Source organism: Indicator indicator, chromosome 5, assembly GCF_027791375.1.
Source record: "Indicator indicator isolate 239-I01 chromosome 5, UM_Iind_1.1, whole genome shotgun sequence".
NCBI lineage: Eukaryota > Metazoa > Chordata > Aves > Piciformes > Indicatoridae > Indicator > Indicator indicator.
Window position 1 is genome coordinate 1,131,793 of NC_072014.1, and position 22,116 is coordinate 1,153,908.

General features: G+C 50.1%; 1 protein-coding gene across 2 annotated transcripts in view; it reads left to right on the top strand.

Annotated features, from left to right (window-relative positions):
- The window catches only part of CPS1 (carbamoyl-phosphate synthase 1), a 191,361-nt gene that overhangs the window by 145,472 nt on the left and 23,773 nt on the right, over positions 1-22,116 (top strand). For both annotated transcript variants that reach the window (XM_054380999.1, XM_054381000.1), the window contains exons 29-33: positions 167-244; positions 6,615-6,722; positions 8,810-8,899; positions 11,745-11,915; positions 20,392-20,466. In XM_054380999.1, coding sequence (XP_054236974.1) covers positions 167-244; positions 6,615-6,722; positions 8,810-8,899; positions 11,745-11,915; positions 20,392-20,466 — 522 coding nt within the window. The remainder of the gene's footprint in view (positions 1-166; positions 245-6,614; positions 6,723-8,809; positions 8,900-11,744; positions 11,916-20,391; positions 20,467-22,116) is intronic.

A 22,116-nucleotide genomic window follows, 5' to 3' on the forward strand; every position in this document is an offset into this window, starting at 1 on the left:
TTTCTCTTCAATATTCACTTACCTATGGAAATAAGGACACATATGGATTGCTCTTGTTGGATTCTGCTCCCACAGGCTTTCCAGTGAAGATCAGTGGAGTGCCTAGATGATCCCCCCCAACTCTCTCAAACAAAACCTTAGTTCTTGTATCTTCTCTTGTTGCCAGGATCACCCTGTGGTGCTCACTAAATTCATTGAAGATGCCCGTGAGGTGGAAATGGATGCTGTGGCCAAGGCAGGAAGAGTAAGATCTTCACTTTGCTTTCCTGTTACACTTGGGGGAAATGTGTGGCTTGAATGATTCACTATACAGCCATGGATTCTTGCTGAGGAGAGCAGAGAAACAGGAAAAGATTAGTTCATCTTTGTTTTAAAACCATTGTGCTTGAGAAGTTCAACCTACCTTATTGTACACACCTAAAGGGTTCTTGGTTTGGGCAATGCCTCAGCTTTTGACAGTACCAAACTGGGAGGCTTGGCTGAGACCCCTGAAGGATGTGAGGCCATTCAGAGACTTGGACAGACTGAGAGCTGGGCAATGAGGTTCAACAAGGAGAAGTGCAGAGTCCTGCACCTGGGAAGGAAGAAGAAACTGCAGCAGGACAGGTTGGGAGGGGATCTGCTGGAGAGCAGCCCCAAGGAGAAGGAGCTGGGAGTGCTGGTGGACAACAAGTTCTGCATGGGACAGCAATGTGCCCTGGGGGCCAAAAGGCCAATGGGGTCCTGGGGTGCATTCAGAGGAGTGTGTCCAGCAGATCCAGGGAGGTTCTCCTCCCCCTCTGCTCTGCCCTGCTGAGACTTCACCTGGAATACTGCATCCAGTTCTGGGCTCCCCAGTTCAAGAGGAACAGGGACCTGCTGGAGAGAGTCCAAGGGAGGGCTCCAAGGATGCTGAAGGGACTGGAGCAGTGCCTGGGGAGGAGAGGCTGAGAGCCCTGGGGGTGTTTAGTGTGGAGAGGAGAATACTGAGAAGGGATTTAATAAATGTTTGTAAATATCTGAGGGCTGAGTGTCAAGAAGGAGGGGACAGGGACAGGCTCTGCTCACTTGTGCCCTGGGATAGGCCAAGGGGCAATGGATGGAAACTACAGCACAGGAGGTTCCACCTCAACATGAGGAGGAACTTCTTGACTGTGAGGGTGACAGAGCACTGGAACAGGCTGCCCAGAGAGGTTGTGGAGTCTCCTTCTCTGGAGCCTTTGCAGCCCTGTCTGGATGTGTTCCTGTGTGACCTGTGCTGGATTCTCTGATCCTGCTCTGGCAGGGGGGTTGGACTGAGAGATTTCCAGAGGTCCCTTCCAACCCCTAAGATCCTCTGATCCTGTGACTGCTTAGCCATGTGAACTTTTAGAGGACATTTTTGGCTGGCTTTACAAATCACTGCCTTCACAAATGGCTTTCAGCAGAGTTGCATCAGCAGCTGGTATGATTTTACCACTGTTATTTTGTTAGTACAGCTTCACCTTGTTTTTCATTATTAATCAAAGGCAGTTTTCACACACACAAAAAAAAAACCCAAACCCAAGCAACTCAACCCCACACATAGAAATGACAGAGTTCTCATTTAATAGAAACATTCTGGCTTCAGTTTTCATTTTTAACTAGCAGACAGCATCATTTTTTTTTGTGTGTGTGTGGAGGGAGTGCACCTTGATGGAATTCCTTCAGTTGAAATCCCCTGGGCCTGGATTTCCTCTCTTTGCTTTTCTCAATGATTAAAATAAACCAAAAGGGTAGGGGGGGTAAAAAATGTACAACCGATGTTAGTCCATTCTTATTTGTAGTGGTGAGTGAGAAGTATCTTGTGTTTGTGGCAAGCCGAGTTCAGAGAGCTGGTTTTAAGCCTAATTAGCCTAATTGGCTCAGATTTAGGTAAAAGCTGATGTGTGTTAGCGAGAGAATGGGAAGTGTAGAATCTCCGGGCTGTGGTAGGTTTGATCACCCTCACAGTTTGCTTAACCATGGGGAGTTAAAAAGTGTGCTGGTTTGAGGCCAGCCAGAACATCTCTTGCCCCGAAAGGGACAAAAGAATGACACACGCAAATGGATTGGAGAGTAATGGAAAAGTTTAAATGGAAAAGCGAATTGGTGAAGCTACAGAAAACTACAAACTACAAAGCATAGTGGAAAAGAACATCCTAAAGCATACAGAATCCCCTCACAGGATTCCCAAAAGCTTCCCAGTCCTCCCTTCCTCCCACCTGAGGGTCTACCCAACCCCTCAGGGCTCTTCCTTCCCCCCCCTCCTACTGCTAGGCAAGTCTCAGGCTGGCCAGGTCTGAGACTGCCCCCCCTCCATTCTCCTCCTGGCATTAGGCCTAGACAGGCCTAAGAGGCCTTGAGGATACTCCCCCAGCATTACCCGATAAGAGAGGACATCTCCCATGGGAGCAGAGGGAAGAAAGAGGAAGAGAATGACTCTGCAGGTGGCCTTATAGGGTGCAGGATTTATGGGTAGAAATACGCCATTTCCTGTGTCCACCCCTCTGGGTGGGCACCCAGGCCACCAGAGGTGTATCTCATGCAGCAGTGGCAGGGGGCACCCAGCCTAAACTGCCACAAAAAGTCAAGAGGAACTGTGCTGGTTTGGGGCCAGACACAGATCGTCTCTTGCCCCGAAAGGGACAAAAGAATGAGACTCACACAAACGGATTGGAGAGTGATGGAAAGTTTAAATGGAAAAAGCAATTGGTGAAGCTACAGAGAACTACAAACCACAAAGCATAGTGACAAAGAGTATCCCAAAGCGTACAGAACCCCTCACAGTATTTCCAAAGCTTCCCAGTCCTTCCCTTCTTCCCACCTGAGGGTAAACCCAAACCCCCCAGGGCTCTTTCTTCCCCCTCCCGCTGCTAGGCAAGTCTCAGGCTGGCCAGGTCTGAGACTGCCCCCCCTCCATTCTCCTCCTGGCATTAGGCCTAGACAGGCCTAAGAGGCCTTGAGGATACTCCCCCGGCATTACCCGATAAGAGAGGACATCTCCCGTGGGAGCAGAGAGGGAAGAAAGAGGAAGAGAATGACTTTGCAGATGGCCTTATAGGGTGCAGGATTTATGGGTAGAAATACGTCATTTCCTGTGTCCACCCCTGTGGGTGGGCACCCAGGACACCAGAGGTGTATCTCATGCGGCAGTGGCAGGGGGCACCCAGCCCAAACTGCCACATTCCACCCCTTATTTCATACCCATAATTCCTGCACCCAAAACATATCATCAAATCAGAAACAACTTTCAGATGACATGTCTGGCAAAGTCCAAGTCTCCATCTGGGCGTCCTTCCAAAGAGTCTCTCCCTCGGGCTCAGGTAACAGTTCAGTCCAGCTATTCTCCCTCATCCTGTGGAACCTCCCAGCGATGCAGAGTTCATTCTTCTGCACGGTGAACTCTTCATGGATCCGATGGGGCATCCTGGCCACCTGGAAACAACCTCATAACTTCTCAACCAAACATTTCTCCATCCACTCAAGCAGCATGTTTCCACCCCTCGGGGCAATCGAGTCTGAGCAATCAGGCTCTTCAACTCGACTCCTTCCACCCCTTGCAGGCAACAGCACGCTGAGACTTTCCAAAGCTGCACGGATCTTTCCCAAGCCCAGTGCTGACCGCTTCCAGCCGCGGCCCGAGGCTAACATGGATGCACACCACGCACAGGCACACCGCTCCCCCTGAGCGTACGCATGCTGAGGCGTGGAGGCATCCGGCTACACAGCCCTCCCCCGGAGAGGGAGTGGCTGCACTGCAACCCACCGAGAAGAGAGGCGGAGCCAGGTGCTAGGCGCCATTTTCGGAGCGCGTCCGAAAATCAGGGGAGAGATAACAGCGAGAGCCGCCGTCACCTCTGCAGCCGCGGTACAGATCAAAACCGCCGCCACCCCTCGGGCCATAAGAGCGGCTTTTCCAGCCAAAGCTATACTTGCTCCCTGGGTCCTCGGAAGCAGCTTTTGAACTGGAGCCACCGCCCGCCTTCTTGAGTTGCGGGAGCCACCGCTCACCGCCCCGCTGCGGCTAGCCCCCACCGCCGCGGGACAAGCCGACCCTGGTCTGCTTCCGACTGTCCCTCCCCCTTCCTCGGCTCCGCGCCACTCTGCTCGCCGCTGGCGCCGCGGGGAACAAAAGGAAAGGGACAGGCACCGCATTTTTAAGCTTTCCCCCAGTGCCTGCAGCTATAGAATCGCCGCTGCCGCTTCGGAACAGCAGGAGGGATTCCACGCCACGGCGACGCACCAGGGTGTCCCCTCGGAACCCATAAAACGCCCACACGGTCGCCCCAGCACAAAACCTTGAGCCCAGCCACCAAAAACCAACAACGCCCAGATACCATTTTAACTTTTCCACCCCTGCTCTTCTCCAATCCAATTTGCAGAGTTCAGCACAGGAACCATCCTCTGCTACCAAAAATCTGTGCTGGTTTGGGGCCAGACAGATCGTCTCTTGCCCCGAAAGGGACAAAAGAATGAGACTCACACAAACGGATTGGAGAGTGATGGAAAGTTTAAATGGAAAAGCAATTGGTGAAGCTACAGAGAACTACAAACCACAAAGCATAGTGACAAAGCATACAGAACCCCTCACAGTATTCCCAAAGCTTCCCAATCCTTCCCTTCTTCCCACCTGAGGGTAAACCCAAACCCCCCAGGGCTCTTTCTTCCCCCTCCCGCTGCTAGGCAAGTCTCAGGCTGGCCAGGTCTGAGACTGCCCCCCCCTCCATTCTCCTCCTGGCATTAGGCCTAGACAGGCCTAAGAGGCCTTGAGGATACTCCCCCGGCATTACCCGATAAGAGAGGACATCTCCCGTGGGAGCAGAGAGGGAAGAAAGAGGAAGAGAATGACTTTGCAGATGGCCTTATAGGGTGCAGGATTTATGGGTAGAAATACGTCATTTCCTGTGTCCACCCCTGTGGGTGGGCACCCAGGACACCAGAGGTGTATCTCATGCGGCAGTGGCAGGGGGCACCCAGCCTAAACTGCCACAGGAACTCTCTGAAAGGACAGCTGGCTGTGGAAGCCAGATGTGCTGCTGCTTACTCTGCTCTGCTGAGACCCCACTTGGGATCAGGTGGCCAGTTCTGGTGTCCGAAGCAGAAGAAGGACACAGAGCTGTTGGAGCAAGTCCAGAGGAGGGCCACAAAGATGATCCAAGGGTTGGAGCAGCTGTGCTGTGGGGACAGGCTGAGGGAGCTGGAGGTATTCAGCCTGGAGAGGAGAAGGCTCCAGGGGGAGCTAAGTGCTGCCCTCCAATACCTGAAAGGAGCCTCTTCCTATGTGTTGTGTCTGCTTCAGGCATCTTCTTCCTAAAATATCTTGAGAATTTCCCTTTTTTCTCCATTGTTCTCCTCCTTTGGAGAGAGCTCTGTTCAGAAGGCTGTGCTGCTGGGCTGGAGATTGGGGAAGGAGTGGCTGGGAGAGGATGAGATGATGTGGTGGCTTGAAAGTCCCCCCCCAACTAATTGGAATTTACCCCCAGAGTTTAAAAACCCCCCAAAAAACAAATCAAACAAAAAAAACCCCCAAAGTCAGAACTCAGAAAGTAAAATGAAAGTTTTATTTACAGAAGGTAAACTAAAATCTACAAGTATAAAATGCAATGAATATGGACAAAATATATTGATACATATTTACAATTCAGGAAAAAAAAACACAAACAGAGCTACAAGGATCCCCTGGTACACAGTCACCCCCCCTGCACAGCCCAGAGGGCTGCTTGCAGCCTCCCACCCACCACCCCTTTTCCCTGGTACCTTCAGAGGCACAACACAGGTCAGTTCAGCCAGCAGAAGGTCAGGAAAGACATGAGGGAGCGATGCAAAGCAGAATTGCAGAGAGGAGAAGGGAAAAATGTGAAAAGGAGTTTGTGCAGGGCCAGGGAGGGGATTCTCCCCCTCTGCTCCACTCTACTGAGACCACACCTGGAGCTCTGTGTCCAGTTCTAGAGCCTCCGTTCCAGGAAGGATCTGGAGGTGCTGGAAGGTGTCCAGAGAAGGGCCATGAGGATGAGCAGAGGGCTGGAGCTGCTCTGCTCTGGAGACAGCCTGAGAGAGTTGGGGTTGTGCAGTCTGGAGAGGAGAAGGCTCTGAGGAGACCTTCTTGTGGCATTCCAGGATCTGAAACGGGCTTCAGAAAAGCTGGGGAGGGACTTTTGAGGGTGTCAGGGAGTGATGGGACTGGGGGGAGTGGAGCAAAACTAGAAATGGGGAGATTCAGATTGGATGTTAGGAAGACATTCTTCCCATGAGGGTGGTGGTGAGACTGGCAGAGGTTGCCCAGGGAGGTGGTGGAAGCCTCATCCCTGGAGGTTTTTGCAGCCAGGCTGGATGTGGCTGTGAGCAACCTGCTGTAGTGTGAGGTGTCCCTGCCCATGGCAGGGGCTTGGAACTGGCTGAGCTTTGAGGTCTCTTCTAACCCTAACAAATCTATGATTCTAACCCATACCCTTGTCAGGGAGCCCATGGAATGATACCAACAAATCAGTTGTTACTCTTTTGTATCCAATGGTCATTTATGTTACCCTTCAGTCAAAGATGTCCAGAAAGTTTCTCTTCTTGTCTATAACTAAGACACTGAGCTAACAGCTCCAGGCATAAGAGGTGGCTAACTGCTCTCCTGTTGCTGCACACAGGTTATTTCCCATGCCATTTCTGAGCACGTGGAGGATGCAGGCGTCCACTCCGGTGATGCCACCCTGCTGTTACCCACCCAGACTATTAGCCAGGGAGCCTTGGAGAAGGTAGGTGCTGCACTGCCACTGAAAAGGGAAACAAAACTAAGAGCTTGAATCTGCTTTTCCCCTTTGCTTGGCAGAACTGAGTCCCCAGCATGTCCTTGTTACTGAATTTCCCAGAGATGTGTTGAGCTGCAGACAACTTGGTGATGGCAGATTGGGATTGGATAGCAGGAAGAATTCTGCAGCATGAGGATGGTGGAACACTGGCACAGGTTGCCCAAGGATGTGTTGGCAGCCTCATCCCTGGAGGTTTTTGCAGCCAGGCTGGATGTGGCTGTGTGCAACCTGCTGTAGTGTGAGGTGTCCCTGCCCATGGCAGGGGGCTTGGAACTGGATGAGCCTTGAGGTCCCTTCCAACCCTGACAATTCTGATTCTATGAGGGTGGTGGAACAGGTTGCCCAGGGAGGTGATTGAGGCCCCATGCCTGGAGATATTCAAGGTGGAGGCAGACAGGGCCCTGGGCAGCCTGATCTGGTTGGGGATGTTCCTGCTGACTGCAGAGGGGTTGGACTGGATGAGCTTTGGAGGTCACTTCCAGCCTGGACCATTCTGTGATTCTATGAATCTACCCAGCCATCACCTCCGCTTTGACCAGTTAAGAGCATGCTAAAGCTAATGAACAGAAATTGTCTAAGAGGAGATGCTGTGTTGCCTTTGGATGTTGTCAAAGCACTTATAATTGTCTGTGGATGGCACAACAGCTTGGTGCTGAGGAAGGGCTGGAGACTGTTAGATACTGCACCTTGCAGCCACAGTGGTAACTGAAGGGCTGTCTGCTAAGAGGTCTTCCCTACCTCAGTGCTTTGTTTCTGGAGGATGGAAGGTGAAAGGAACTTGAGTATGGGGACAACACACTCCACAGATGAATTTTACAGCAGTAACTTGATGATGATCTAGTTGAGGATGTCCCTGCTCACTGCAGAGGGGTTGAACTAGGTGACCTTCAGAAGTCCCTTCCAAGCTGGGACTATGATTCTATGGAGAGAAATGTCCAATATTTGTCTAAAATGGCCACCAGAGCCCATTGCTGGCTCATGGGCAACCTCCCATCCACCAGGACCCCCAGGTCCTTTTCCCCTTCCCTGCTCTACAGCAGCTCAGTCCCCAACCTCTTCTGCTCCATGAGGTTGTTCTTTCCCAGGTGCAAGACTCTCCCCTTGCCCTTGTTGAACTCCATTCCATTTCTCCCTGCCCAGCTCTCAGCCTGTCCAGGTCAGGCTGAATGGCAGCACAACCCTGCTGTGTCAGCCACTCCTCCCAGTTTGGTGCCATCAGCAAACTTGCTGCTAGTGCCCTCTGTGCCCTCCTCCAGGTCCTTGATGAATCTGTTGAACAGCTCTGGTGCCAGTGCTGACCCCTGAGGGACTCCACAGGCTTCATCCCTGCTTCTCACCAAAGGAAGTAGTAAATCTGGCTGGACAGGAGCCCAGTTGCAAACTCACCTGTCTGTAGTGTGGACAGCTCAGGGACTAGGGCCCTGCTGTGAAATAGAGCAAAATGCAAAGCACAGCTCTTCTGAGGTCCTTTGCACACAATCTGTAGGAGGGTCCAGACTGGATCTGATACCACCTGTACAGCCTGCAGACTGTTAGAGCCAGGCACCACTCAGCCACCCTGGCTGGGGAACAAGTCTCTTCTGCTTGGGTCTCTCCCCTAGTGCCTTCTTTCACAGGACACCATGGAGCTCCATTCCAACAGCCACAGCTCTGAATGGCAGCTGAACTGCCTTTCCTTGCACCTCACCACTTACTGCTTGCATCATCCAGCAGGCAAAGGAGAGAGGGAAAATTGAAAAGTTCTGAGATTTGACTAGAAGAGCTTTGGTGGGGGGAAGGAGACATACAATAAAGGTCCATCTAGGTCCAGGCCACCAACTAGACTGCATCCCAGGTTCTCAGGGAAATTCAGTGTTTGGATAATGCTGTTGCCAGAATTAGGGCATGGAGGAAAATAAGCTAGGGCATAGCAACACAGCCTTTAAAGGAACCTACCTGTGAGAGGACTGCTTGCCAGAAGGCTGATTGTCTTGTGGGATTCCTTGATTTGTCACAGGTGCACACATTTTAACTGCAGCTGTTCCTTTTTACAGGTAAAAGCTGCTACAAAAAAGATTGCAAAAGCCTTTGCCATCTCTGGTCCCTTCAACATCCAGTTCTTGGTGCGAGGCAATGATGTGCTGGTAAGAGCTCTGCTGGCTGTTGAAGGAAGTCAAGCTCTTGGTTTGCATCACCAGGTGCATGGTTCCTGTCCTGCCTGCCAGTGGCAGTGGCACCTGTGGGTCTCTAACCTGCCTTGTCTGACAATGTATAGCTCACTTCTGCCATTCAGCTCTCCCTCCCTCCCTGGCAGGGAGCATCCTCCCCGGCCTTCATGCTGAGGAGGCAGGGAGGCTGGTGGCACTGCCTGTCAGCCCCAGCTTTGTTGCACTATGGGCTGCTGTCCTGCCCAAAAGGATCAGTTTTGGACATGATGGGCAGCAGTGGGACCTGCACCTCATCCTATGAACTGAATGCCATTGCTTGTAGATCTCTGATAGCCTCATCCATCTCTTTGATCATTAAAATGAGTTGCTGGGGGCTTTGGAGATTGAGGAAGGTTCTGCTCCTCCTCTGCTCTATCCTAATGAGACCTCACCTAGAATATTGCATCCAGGTCTGGGCTCCCCAATTCAAGAGGGAGAGGGATTTGGTGGAGAGAGTCCAAGGGAGGGCTAAGAGGATGCTGAAGGGACTGGAGGAGAGGCTGAGAGCCCTGGGGGTGTTTAGTCTGGAGGGGAGAAGACTGAGAGGGGATCTGATCAATGTCTATCAATAGCTGAGGACTGGGGGTCAGGAAGGAAGGGACAGGGACAGGCTCTGCTCACTTGTGCCCTGGGATAGGCCAAGGGGCAATGGATGGAAACTGCAGCACAGGAGGTTCCACCTCAACATGAGGAGGAACTTCTTGACTGTGAGGGGGACAGAGCACTGGAACAGGCTGCCCAGAGAGGTTGTGGAGTCTCCTTCTGTGGAGCCTTTGCAGCCCTGTCTGGATGTGTTCCTGTGTGACCTGTGCTGGATTCTCTGGTCCTGCTCTGGCAGGGGGGTTGGACTGGAAGATCTCCAGAGGTTCCCTCCAACTCCTAACATCCTCTGATCCTGTAAAGAAAGGAAAACAATTTCAGTGTTTAAGCCTTTACTATCAGCCACAGAGGTGGTTATCTAAATAGCATCACTAACAGAAGTAAAGCAGATATCTAACACTTTATGGGTGACAATCAGATTTCTGTTGTTAATGGAAGGAGGTCAGAGGAATGTCAGTAGAGTATGACTGAGGAAGTGGTGAATGGAGAGAAAACCTGAGGTGGTATAGAAGAGATGCATCATTGCTGAAAGATCCTGGTTTGGGGATATTGGTTGAGAAAAATATACTTATTGCTCTTCACCTTTCTTCTGTTTCACTCATAGAAAGCTACAGAAAAGCTGGGGAGGGACTTTTGAGGGTGTCAGGGAGTGACAGGACTGAGGGGAATGGAGCAAAACTAGAAATGGGGAGATTCAGATTGGATGTTAGGAAGACATTCTTCCCATGAGGGTGGTGAGACTCTGGAAGAGGTTGCCCAGGGAGGTGGTGGAAGCCTCATCTCTGGAGGTTTTTGCAGCCAGGCTGGATGTGGCTGTGAGCAACCTGCTGTAGTGTGAGGTGTCCCTGCCCATGGCAGGGGGGTTGGAACTGGATGATCCTTGAGGTCTCTTTCAGCCCTGACAATTCTGTGATTCTATAGGCATTCAGAAACTCCACAGAGAGACAGAATGGAGTTTTCCTTTCCTTTCCTTCCTGCAGATGTTTGCATTTTGTCTGCACAAATCCCCTGTTTCATTTGGTCTTAACTTACCTATCCTTGCCCACCTTCACCCTGCCTTCATTCTCACAACAGTTCCTCTTTTGCTGATGGGCTGCATGGTGCAACTCCCAGCTGGAGGGAAAACTTCTTTGCTTCTTGCTGGGATCCCTGAGTGACTTCTGCATGTGAATGAGGAAAGTTGGTAAGGGTAGCCCAGTCATGCAAGAGGCAATACTCCCATGGAAGAAGAACAAGATGGGCTTCTAAAGGTGGTACCTAATGCCTGTGCATAGGTTTCCATGCCTCTGGCACATTCAAGATGAATCAGACTTGCAGAACATCATAGAGTCATAGAATCCCCTGGTCTGATTCAGACTCCTTGTGTCTCAGGCTGGCTGCTACCCATCCCTCTCTGCTGTTTGTACCTCAGTAGCACAGGATCACAGTTCCACAGTATATCAGAGGCTGGAAGGGATCTCCAGAGATCACCCAGTCCAACCCTGCCAGAGCAGTATCACCCAGGGGAGTCTGCACAGGAATGCATCCAGGTGGGGTTGGAAAGGCTCCAGAGACGGAGACTCCACAACCTCTCTGGGCAGCCTGCTCCAGGGCTCTGCCACCCTCACACCAAAGAAGTTTCTCTTCATGTTGAGCTGAAGCCTTCAATGTTCAAGTTTGATCCTGTTGTTCCTTGTCCTATAACTATGCACCACCCAAAAGAGCTTGGTTCCCTCCACTTGACCCCCAGCCCTCAGCTATTGATAGACATTGATCAGATCCCTCTCAGCCTTCTCTTCTCCACACTAAACAGCCCCAGGGCTCTCAGTCTCTCTTCCCAGTGGAGATGCTCAAGTCCCCTAAGCATCCTCCTGCCTCTCCCTTGGACTCTCTCCAGCAGGTCTCTGCCTCTCTTGACCCGGGGAGCCCGGAACTGGACACAGGATTGCAGCTGTGGTCTCAGCAGAGCAGAGCAGAGCAGAGCAGAGGGGGAGCAGAACCTCCCTAGCCCTGCTGGCCACACTTTTCTTGCTGCAATACTTCGTTTGTAATATTGAGCACAAGTTCTGTGCCTCTTTTGTGGCAATCTGAAGAGCCTCCCTGCCAAGAGGAGTGAGGGCTGCTTGGCAGAAATATGAATCCCTCTGTTTCTTCACTGCTCAGATATATCAGGTGCTGACATTTCTCCTCTCAATCCCCTCAGGTAATCGAGTGCAACCTGCGTGCCTCACGCTCCTTCCCCTTTGTGTCCAAGACTCTGGGTGTGGACTTCATCGAGCTGGCCACAAAAGTGATGATTGGGAAAGAGCTTAATGATTCATCCCTCCCCACACTGGAACATCCCATCATTCCATCCAAATATGTTGGGATTAAGGTATGGTTTCCAGAAGAACACTGAACACCCCCCCCCCCCCCCCCCTCCAACCCCCCCCACCGCCTCCAGCAGAGCCAGCACCTAGAGCCCTAGCAGCCAATTAGTGCTTCAGTGCCCAGAGTGAGCAAGTTACTCACTGGCCAGAGGCCAAACTGACCTTTTGGGAAAAAACTCAGAGGAAAACGATCCAGTGATTAGTAAGGAAATCATTCTTCCTTTATTTCTTCCTTCTGACCTCCTCTGAATCATGCTTCTGCACTGCATAATAAATCACAGATTCACAGCAACATTCTGGTTGGAAAAGTCCCTCAGGATCACCAAGTCCAACCCACAACCCTACTCTGCAAGGCTCACCCCTAAACCACAGCCCCAAGCACCACAGTCAAACCACCTTCAAACACAGCCAGGCTTGGGGACTCCACCACCTCCCTGCCCAGCACATTCCAATCCCTGACCACTCTGGATGGGAAAAAATTCTTCCTGCTGTCCAGTCTGACCCTGCCCTGCTGCAGCTTGAGGCTCTTCCCTCTTCTCTGGCTAATGAGCTGTGAGAAGAGAGCAGCACCAACCTCTCCACAACCTCCTTTCAGGGAGATGCAGAGAGCCAGGAGGTCTCCCCTCAGCCTCCTCTGCTTCACACTAACCAGCCCCAGCTCTTTCACTTGCTCTTCATCACATTTCTTCTCCAGGCCCTTCCCAGCTTCCTTGTCCTCCTCTGCACTCCCTCCAGCACCTCCACATCTCTCTTGGATTCAGGTGCCCCAAACTGGACACAACACTCCAGGTGTGGCCTCCCCAGAGCTGAGTCCCAGGGGACAATCCCCTGCCTGCTCCTGCTGGACACAGCATTTCTGATCCCAGCCAGGATGCCTTTGGCTTTCTTGGCCACCTGGGCACACTGCTGGCTCCTCTTCAGCTGCTTGGCCATCAGCACCCCCAGCTTTCTGCCAGCAGCTTTCCAGCCACACTGCCCCAAGCTTGGAGCACTGCTTGGGGTTGTTGTGCCCCAAGGTCAGGCCTTGGCACTTGGCCTTGTTGAAGCTCCTCCTGGTAAGGTTGGCCATGGATGCAATCTATCCAAGTCCCTCTGCAGAGCCTCCCTGCCCTGGTGCAGGTCAGCACTGCCACCTCCCTTGGTGTCATCTGGGAACTCACTGCTGACACACTCCATGTGCTCTTGCAGAACTGAGCACTGAATTCAGGCTATTTCATTATACAGTGTCTTACATATGAGGACAGGTACAAGTTTGTGTTTTGAGTGACCCCTTCCCCTAGTTTTATCCTGGGACCTGGGCTGTGGAATGCATGGAGTCCTCTTTATATGCATCACCAATTCAAACTGGTCTGGAAAAGAGAAGGCTCTGAGTAGACCTTCTTGTGGCCTTCCAGTATCTGAAGGGGCCTACAAGAAAGCTGGGGAGGGACTTTTGAGGGTGTCAGGGAGTAATAGGTCTGGGGGGATGGAGGAAAACTAGAAGTGGGGAGATTGAGATTGGATGTTAGGAAGAAGTTGTTCCCCATGAGGGTGGTGAGAGACTGGCAGAGGTTGCCCAGGGAGGTGGTGGAAGCCTCATGCCTGGAGGTTTTTGCAGCCAGGCTGGATGTGGCTGTGAGCAACCTGCTGTAGTGTGAGGTGTCCCTGCCCATGGCAGGGGGGTTGGAACTGGATGAGCCTTGAGGTCCCTTCCAATCCTCAGAATTCTATGATTCTATAAATGGAGGTGAATGTCTTGGTTCCAGCAGGGAGAAGATTTTACTTTTCATAATGGCTAAAATTCTCCAGCATCCAAGATACCAAAGTAAACTGCAGATAGTTTTGAACTCTTCTGGTCACAGAAAAAAAAAATTAAAGTTCTTAACCATCAAAACCTAGAACAGCAGTGTAGAAAGCACAGTGGGTAATGAAAATACAGAAACTTTCAAGCTTTAGTGGTTTCCATATTAAGTGAAAATTGAGGAAATGGAAAGCACCAAACATCTTTCTACTAATAAAATGTTCAGACCTACTAAAACTCAAGCCAGATGGGTGACACAAACCAGCTCCTGTTATTGGGGAGTCTAGAAGTAGCTTTGTCCTTTATTTTGCTGCCACAGATGGGCATTCTAATTTCTTTATTTCTTTAATGTTAGCAAACTTTATTTATTTTTATCAATGCCTGTTTTTTAGACCTGAGGCTTCAGTGCTGTTGTTGTTAGCTAAACTGTCTAAGAGTTCTTTCTGGCTCTCCTGGGAGTGCTGACTGCAGAGCAGAAAACCCAACTCCACTCTTGACAAACTTCCCCACAAAGCCTTTTATGCTGCCTGTGTTGTGGGTGGATTTGTCAGGTGGAAAAACCCTGCTAATACCTTTGGCAGGGCTAACCTTTGAAAAGACATCCCAGTGAAATCTGCCTCCCCCTGCTTATTGATGCAGCGTCTTTTCTGTCCTCTTAGGTGTTTTATTGCTAGGAATATTTGCATGGAAATGGGATTTTGTTTCTTCAGCAGGTCTTAATTGCTCTGGGAATGGAAAAGTGTCCTTCCTGGACAGAGCTTCTCCTTTTTGGATTTCAGAGTCCCTAGCTTTAAGTGACTGAGATATTGCCCTGCCATGTTTGCTTGCAGAATGACACAAGCATCATGGCCTGACCAAGCTTAAATCCTGAGTAGAGCATAGCTGACTCAATGCTGAATAGGATTTACCTGCAGTGCCAGTCTGCTCCTGTTGATGCATTTTCATGCTCCTGGCAGACAAAAGTTAGGGAGCTGCTGGAAGGCTTTGTTGCTTTGTTACCTCTCAAGGCAAGATGTGCATTAAAAATAATCCACCTTGACTGCTAGATCTCAGCTTGAGACTGGGGAGCTGGCCCCTGTAAAGCTGTTCTCTTTACTTCCAGCAGCAGCAAGGCTGAGCTCAAAGTCATGAAGACACATGACCTTTTTGGAGACACCTTTTGCAATGAGTTTCTGCTGTCACATTTCACTTAGTCATTGTTAGGTGTCATCAAAAAGGAGCTCTCCCTTCTGCAGTCTTACCCTCAGAGCAGAATTATGTCTTTGGAGTTAAAAATAGCTTTTTCTCTTTCTCTTTTTTCTTTTCGCATCAAGGCTGCTGTCTTCAAGCAAATGCCATCAGTAGAAAAGCCCTAGAGAAAATTATTCCTCAGCAGGACATTTGTTCCATGTTGTGGTCACTGGATCTTTAACAGTTTCTTCCTGTGCTGGGTTTAGGAATTAACCCTCCCTCCCCCACACACTATGAATTTGGAGGATTACCCCCAAAATAAATCACCAGAGCAGCTCAGAAGGTGTTGGGAGCAAAGGAAGCTTTATTTACAAGCTAACTAAAATATCCTGAAGTATGAAATGCAATGAACATGTAGAATATATTTACTGCTTGTAAACAACACAAAGATCCCCTCTGGACAAAGGCAGGAGGTGCCAAACAGCCTCCCCCCTCTCCTTCCCCCCCTATACAAGGGAAAGAGGAGAAAAGGAGAAAGCAGTTAGTACAGCTTGCTAGGACTTGGCCACCAGTAAGTACTTACTTGCTAGTAAGTAAGGTTGCTAATACTTAGCCACAAGTATTTACTTGCTAGTAAGCTTGCTAGTACATAGCCATGAGTAAGTACTTACTTTCTAGTAAGTAAGCTTGCTAGTACTTAGCCATGAGTAAGTACTTACTTGCTAGTAAGTAATCTTACTAATACTTAGCCACAAATACTTACTTGCTATTAAGTAACCTTGGTAATACTTAGCCACAAGTATTTACTTGCTAGTAAGCTTGCTAGTACTTAGCCACAAGTATAAGCAACTAAGACTGCTAGTAACTAAACTTGCTAGTACTTAGCCAAAAGTACTTGCTTGCTAGTAAGTAAGCTTGCTAGTAAGTAACTAAGCTTGCTAGTACTTAGCCACAAGTACTTACTTGCTAGTAACTAAGCTTGCTAATAAGTAACTAAGCTTGTTAGTACTTAGTCACAAGTAGTTACTTGCTAGTAAGTAAGGAAGCTTGCTAGTACCTAGCCACAAGTACTTACTTGCTAGTAACTAAGCTTGCTAGTAACTAAACTTGCTAGTACTTAGCCACAACTACTTACTTGTTAGTAAGTAAGCTTCCTAGTACTTAACCACAAGTACTTACTTATAGTAAGCTTGCTAGTAAGCAACTAAGCTTGCTAGTAAGAAACTAAACTTGCTAGGACTTAGCCATGGGTACTTACTTGCTAATAAGTAAGCTTGCTAGTACCTAGCCACAAGTAAGTACTTACTTACTAGAAAGTAAGTTTGCTAGTAACTAAGCTTACTAGTAAGTAACTGTCGTGGAGACGGTGAATAGAGATGGAGGATGGTGATTATTAATTATGAATTATGAAAATATGAGTTATGAAATTATTGTTTATTATTATTAATATTCGATTACTTTATATATATTGATTCGGATGCACGGTTGTAATAATATAGACCATAACTGATTTAGTATTTACAATTATACCCAATTATAATATTTACAGTCAATTTCTAATTAAGGGAACGAAAGGGTGCAGTTCCGCCGCTTGTCCACTAGATGGAGACTCGACAAAGCGCTTGCGGTTGCTAGCTATAGGTATAGACATAGTTATAACGTTGTCACGAGGCAGGTTAAGCTGGAAATATCACGCGGCTATGCGCGGGCGCTTTGAATAGAACATTACTAAATGTTATACACATGAAGATACATGCAGCGAGACAAATTGCCGGATCACGCGGGCTCGCTGGGTATCTGCTTCTGCCCGAGGATGGCCCCGTTCGGGCGGCGCTTTCTTTCTCCCTCCCGGCTCGGGGTGTGCGGGGGGGCGCAAAGTTGGCTTTCTCCTCCCGCGGTCTGCGGGAAGGGCAGTTCACTTCTTTGTCCTCCCGCGGTCTGCGGGGGGGGGCACTGGCTCCCTGACCGCGGAGATGGCTCAGGAGGGCCAGGTCTTTTCGGTGCTCGGCCCTACGAACGAGGACGGTTTTCCCGTAGGCAGGTCTCCGGTGGGGGATGCGGTGACGCGATGCTTCCCCTCCTCGGCTCGGCTCGAGGTGAGCTGACTGCCGCTTCTCTGGGCGACTGCTTCCATTTAAATTATAATGGTACAGTCATTGCCTTGACTTCAATGGAGAGGCTAATCTTTGCTCTCTCTCTTCCCTCGGGGAAAATCCCGGGTGTTTCGCCCTGATACGGGCTGCGGAGCGGCTACAGGGGGTGGCTCCTTTCACTCCCGCGGTCTGCGGGGGCCACGCAAGATGCGTTTCTGCTTATTCGGCTGCTTAATTAGCTTGCAGCGTTTCTGGACAGCCAGGCTTGGGCTAGTCCTTCCCCCTTTGGGTTACAGCTTACCCTCTTTGGGGGCTTCCCTCAGTCCTTTTCAGCTGGGTCTACGTCGCTTCTGGCGACGAGGTCATCCTTTGCGGGTCCTCGATGCACGCTCCATGGGCTGGCTTCCATGTTCGCAGAGGCTTCCGAGTACGCTTGCGTGAAAGGCTTATAGCTTACTCTATCGTGAGTTGCATGGTGGGTGAAAGCAAAGGAGAGAGCAACGTGGCACCGAAATGGGGCAATACTTATAGACACTCGAGGCTGGACTTAGCCAATGGGCACATTGCCAACAACCTGCTTCCACCTATAGAAAGGTGAAGCGAGAATTATGCCCTTAGATGGACAGAGCATAGGCATCCCATTGAGATAGGTGCCTGCAGTTGTTTATTCCCTTAGGAGACAGGCTGGCACCTGAACCTTTTGTCTTCCCTTCCTGAAAAGAGGGTGGAAGGGGGACTTCCCAGAACATGTTGGGACAAGTTAGCTGGTATCAGGGGGCATAATTCTGGGCATGTGATGCCTTTACAACAGTAACTAAACTTGCTAATACTTAGCCACAACTACTTGCTAGTAAGTAAGCTTGCTAGTAAGTAACTAAGCTTGCTAGTACTTAGCCATGAGTAAGTACTTACATGCTAGTAACTAAGCTTCCTAATAAGTATCTCAGCTTGCTAGTACTGAGCCACGAGTAAGTACTTGCTAGTAAGTAAGGGAGGTTGCTAGTACTTAGGCACAAGAAGGAAGGCAGCCCAAGCCAAGCAGAAGGCACCAGCTAGTAGCAGCTAAAGTGTAGAATTGAAAGGGGAGAGCATGATTTATGCAACTGCTTTTTATCCACATTAGGAAGCCAATGACATTATTTAGAGCTCCTCATTATTATTCTGGTACATCCCCTGGTCATTTTGGTGTACTTCCCACTATTTTCTAGTCAAGGTCTCTAGAAATTTCCTAGGCATCAACCTGTAACTGTGACACTTCCTCTTCTATTTATTTATTGTTTTAATCTAATTTGACCTAAAAACAAACAAACAAACAAAACAAACCACCAACACCCCCAAACACCACTCCCTCCCTCCCAAAAAAATAAAAAGAAAAAAAGAAAAAACAGAAAAGAGGGAACTCAGTGACCACAGCAACCTAAGTCCTCATGTAATGATAATCACAGAATCACAGAATGGTCTGGCTGGGAAGGGACCTCAATAGATCACAGAATCCCAGAATTACTCAGCTTGGGGAAGCCCTTTGAGATCATCCAGTCCAACCTCTCACCCAACACCATCCAATCAACTCACCCATGGCACTGAGTGCCTCATCCAGGCTGCTTTTAAACACTTCAGGGATGGTGACTTCACCACCTCCCTGGGCAGCACATCCCAATGGCCAAGCTCTCTTTCTGGGAAGAATTTCTTCCTCACCTCCAGCCCAAACCTCCCCTGGTGCAGTTGGAGACTGTGTCCTCTCCTTCTGTCCCTGGGTGCCTGGGAGAAGAGACCAACCCCCACCTGGCTGCAGCCTCCCTTCAGGGAGTTGTAGAGAGCAATGAGGTCTCCCCTGAGCCTCCTCTTCTCCAGGCTAAACACCCCCAGCTCCCTCAGCCTCTCCTCACAGGGCTGTGCTCCAGACCCCTCCCCAGCCTTGTGCTCCAGACCCCTCCCCAGCCTTGTGCTGCAGACCCCTCACCTAGTCCAACTACTCTGCCACAGCAGAGTCACCTAGAGCAGGTTCTGATATTTACATACAAAAGGGGAAGAAAAATGATGAGTGCATTATTATTTTATATTTTTTTTTCATGAGGAGAGGGCAAACAGGACAATTATTCCAGTACCTGAAGGGAGATCCAAGCAGAGAGACTGTTTGCAAAGGGCTGCAGGGACAGGAGCAGGGACAATGGCTTCAAAGTAGAGCAGAGCAGATTGAGATTGGATGTGAGGAAGAAGTTGTGCAGCATGAGGGTGGTGGACCACTGGAAGAGGTTGCCCAGGGAGGTGGTTGAGGCTCCATCCCTGGAGATATTGAAGGTGAGGCTGGACAGGGCTGTGGGCAACCTGATCTAGTTGAGGATGTCCCTGCTGACTGCAGAAGGGCTTGGAACGGATGAGCTTTGGAGGTCCCTTCCAACCCAGACCATTCTATGATTTGCAAAGTTTCATTTGGTTCACGCCACCAGGATGTGTTCTTGTGGAACAGTTTGATTCCTGTGATTGAAATATTCCTTCTGGAGAACAGTTTCCTCAGACAAACAGACTGGCTTCAGATAGCCTCTTCCCCTTCTTTCCTGACTTAGATGCTTCACAGCCTTTCTGTTTTAGAAAGTACCCTAAAGATGACAGGAACATTGGGCTAGCACAAATGAGAAAGCTGCCATCAGAAGGTGAGCAGGGCTGCAACAGGTAGAAGGATGATCTGTTGGGGAGATACATTATTGCTTTTATTCCATAGCTGAGATGCTACAGCATCTCCAGCATCTCCTATGAGGACAGGCTGAGAGTATAATAATTGATTCTGCTGAGTTATGGCAATGCTGTGCTCAGCCTCTGCTCTGGAAGGTGGCGAGAGAAGGGCCAGGAGGATGAGCAGAGGGCTGGAGCTGCTCTGCTATGAGGACAGACTGAGAGAGTTGGGGTTGTGCAGTCTGGAGAAGAGAAGGCACTGAGGAGACCTTCTTGTGGCCTTCCAGGATGTGAAGGGGGGTCCATGAAAGCTGGGGAGGGACTTTTGAGGGTGTCAGGGAGTGATAGAACTGGGGGGAACTGAGCAAAACTAGGAATGGGGAGATTGAGATTGGATGTTAGGAAGAAGTTCTTCCCCATGAGAGTGGTGAGAGACTGGAAGAGGTTGCCCAGGGAGGTGGTGGAAGCCTCATGGCTGGAGGTTTTTGCAGCCAGGCTGGATGTGGCTGTGAGCAACCTGCTGTAGTGTGAGGTGTCCCTGTCCATGGCAGGGGGGTTGGAACTGGATGATCCTTGAGGTCCCTTCCAACCCTGACAGTTCTGTGATTCTGTAATCCGGTGCTTATCAGCTTTGACCAGTGCTTTTTTGGGGGATTAATTCACATCTGTCTCTTTCTGCCACTTCCTAATGTAGTTGTATGTTAGCTTTTTCAAATGATCCATTAATTTTTCCTTCTCTTTCTCCCTTCTCCCTCTTTCTCTCCCCAGGCCCCCATGTTTTCTTGGCCACGGCTGAGAGACGCTGACCCTGTTCTCCGATGCGAAATGGCCTCGACTGGGGAGGTAGCTGTCTGCTATTTATTTGTTTGTCTGTCTGTTTGTTTGTTTGTTTATTTATTTATTAACCATGTTGCCTTTAGACATCACAAAGCTTTGGAACTGATCTTATTACTCTGTGGATGACAGAGGGCACTTCCGGCAAGTTTGCTGATGGCACCGAACGGGGAGGAGTGGCTGACACAGCAGGGTTGTGCTGCCATTCAGCCTGACCTGGACAGGCTGAGAGCTGGGCAGGGAGAAATGGAATGGAGTTCAACAAGGGCAAGGGGAGAGTCTTGCACCTGGGAAAGAACAACCTCATGGAGCAGGAGAGGTTGGGGACTGAGCTGCTGTAGAGCAGGGAAGGGGAAAAGGACCTGGGGGTCCTGGTGGATGGGAGGTTGCCCATGAGCCAGCAATGTGCTCTGGTGGCCAAGAAGGCCAATGGCATCCTGGGGTGGATTAGAAGGGCTGTGGTCAGTAGGTCAAGAGAGGTTCTCCTCCCCCTCTCCTCTGCCCAGTTGAGGCCACATCTGGAATATTGTGTCCAGTTCTGGGCCCCTCAGCTCAAGAAGGACCTCAGGGAACTGCTTGAGAGAGTCCAGCACAGAGCCACAAAGATGCTGAAGGCAGTGGAAGATCTTCCTGACGAGGAGAGGCTGAGGGAGCTGAGGGCTCTGTAGCTCGGAGAGGAGGAGCCTGAGAGGTGACCTCATTGCTGGTGCTCAAGATGTGCAGGGGGAGTGCCCAGAGGCTGGAGCCAGGCTCTGCTGGGTGATGCCCAATGCCAGCACAAGGGGCAGTGGTGGAAGCTGAGGCAGAGGAAGTTCCATGGAAATAGGAGGAAGAATTTTTTCCCTGTGAGGGTGACAGAGGCCTGGAAGAGGCTGCCCAGGGGGGTTGTGGAGTGTCCCTCTCTGGAGATATTCCAACCCCAGCTGGATGTGTTCCTGTGTGACTTGCTCTAGGTGATGCTGCTCTGGCAGGGGGTTGGACTGGATGAGCTTTGTAGGTCCCTTCCAGCCCCTAACATTCTGTGATTCATGATGGCATCTGTAGCTTCTGCAGAAAACTGGAAACACCTTTCTTAAGAGTCCAACCCACATTGTCCTGAAACACTCAGTGCATTCAGCCACTGGATGTCCCTCGTTACCTGCATGTCAGGTCTTTGGGTTGGACCTGGTTGGTGTGGCAGTTTGAAGTGAGTTTACCTTAGGGCTGTCAGGTTCTGGGAGGTTCTTGGGGCACCAGTCTGCTTTATGAATGAGCTGCTTCTGGATGGACAGCTTCCTGCAGCTTTCAAACCCCCCAGTGACGCTTGCCTGAACAGCAACATCGCGACTGTTTGTGTTTGGAACATGCTACTTGCATAAAGGGAATAAATATGTGTGCTGGTATATTTCCTGTTGCCTGGTAACCATCAAGGCATGTCCCAGGGTGCAGAAAGTGAGGAAGAGTGAATAAAAGGTGATGGCTGCAGCACTGATGTTGGTGGGAAAAGGGGCAGACTACACTCTCCTTCTACAGCAGGGCTAAGAGGGGCTTCCTAAACGGCTCGCTGGTGTACACATGGAATCATAGAGTCACCACAGAATGGTCTGGGTTGGAAGGGACCTCCAAAGGTCATCCAGTCCGAGCTAAGCAAGAGCATTTTCCCCCAGCCACACTCTGCCT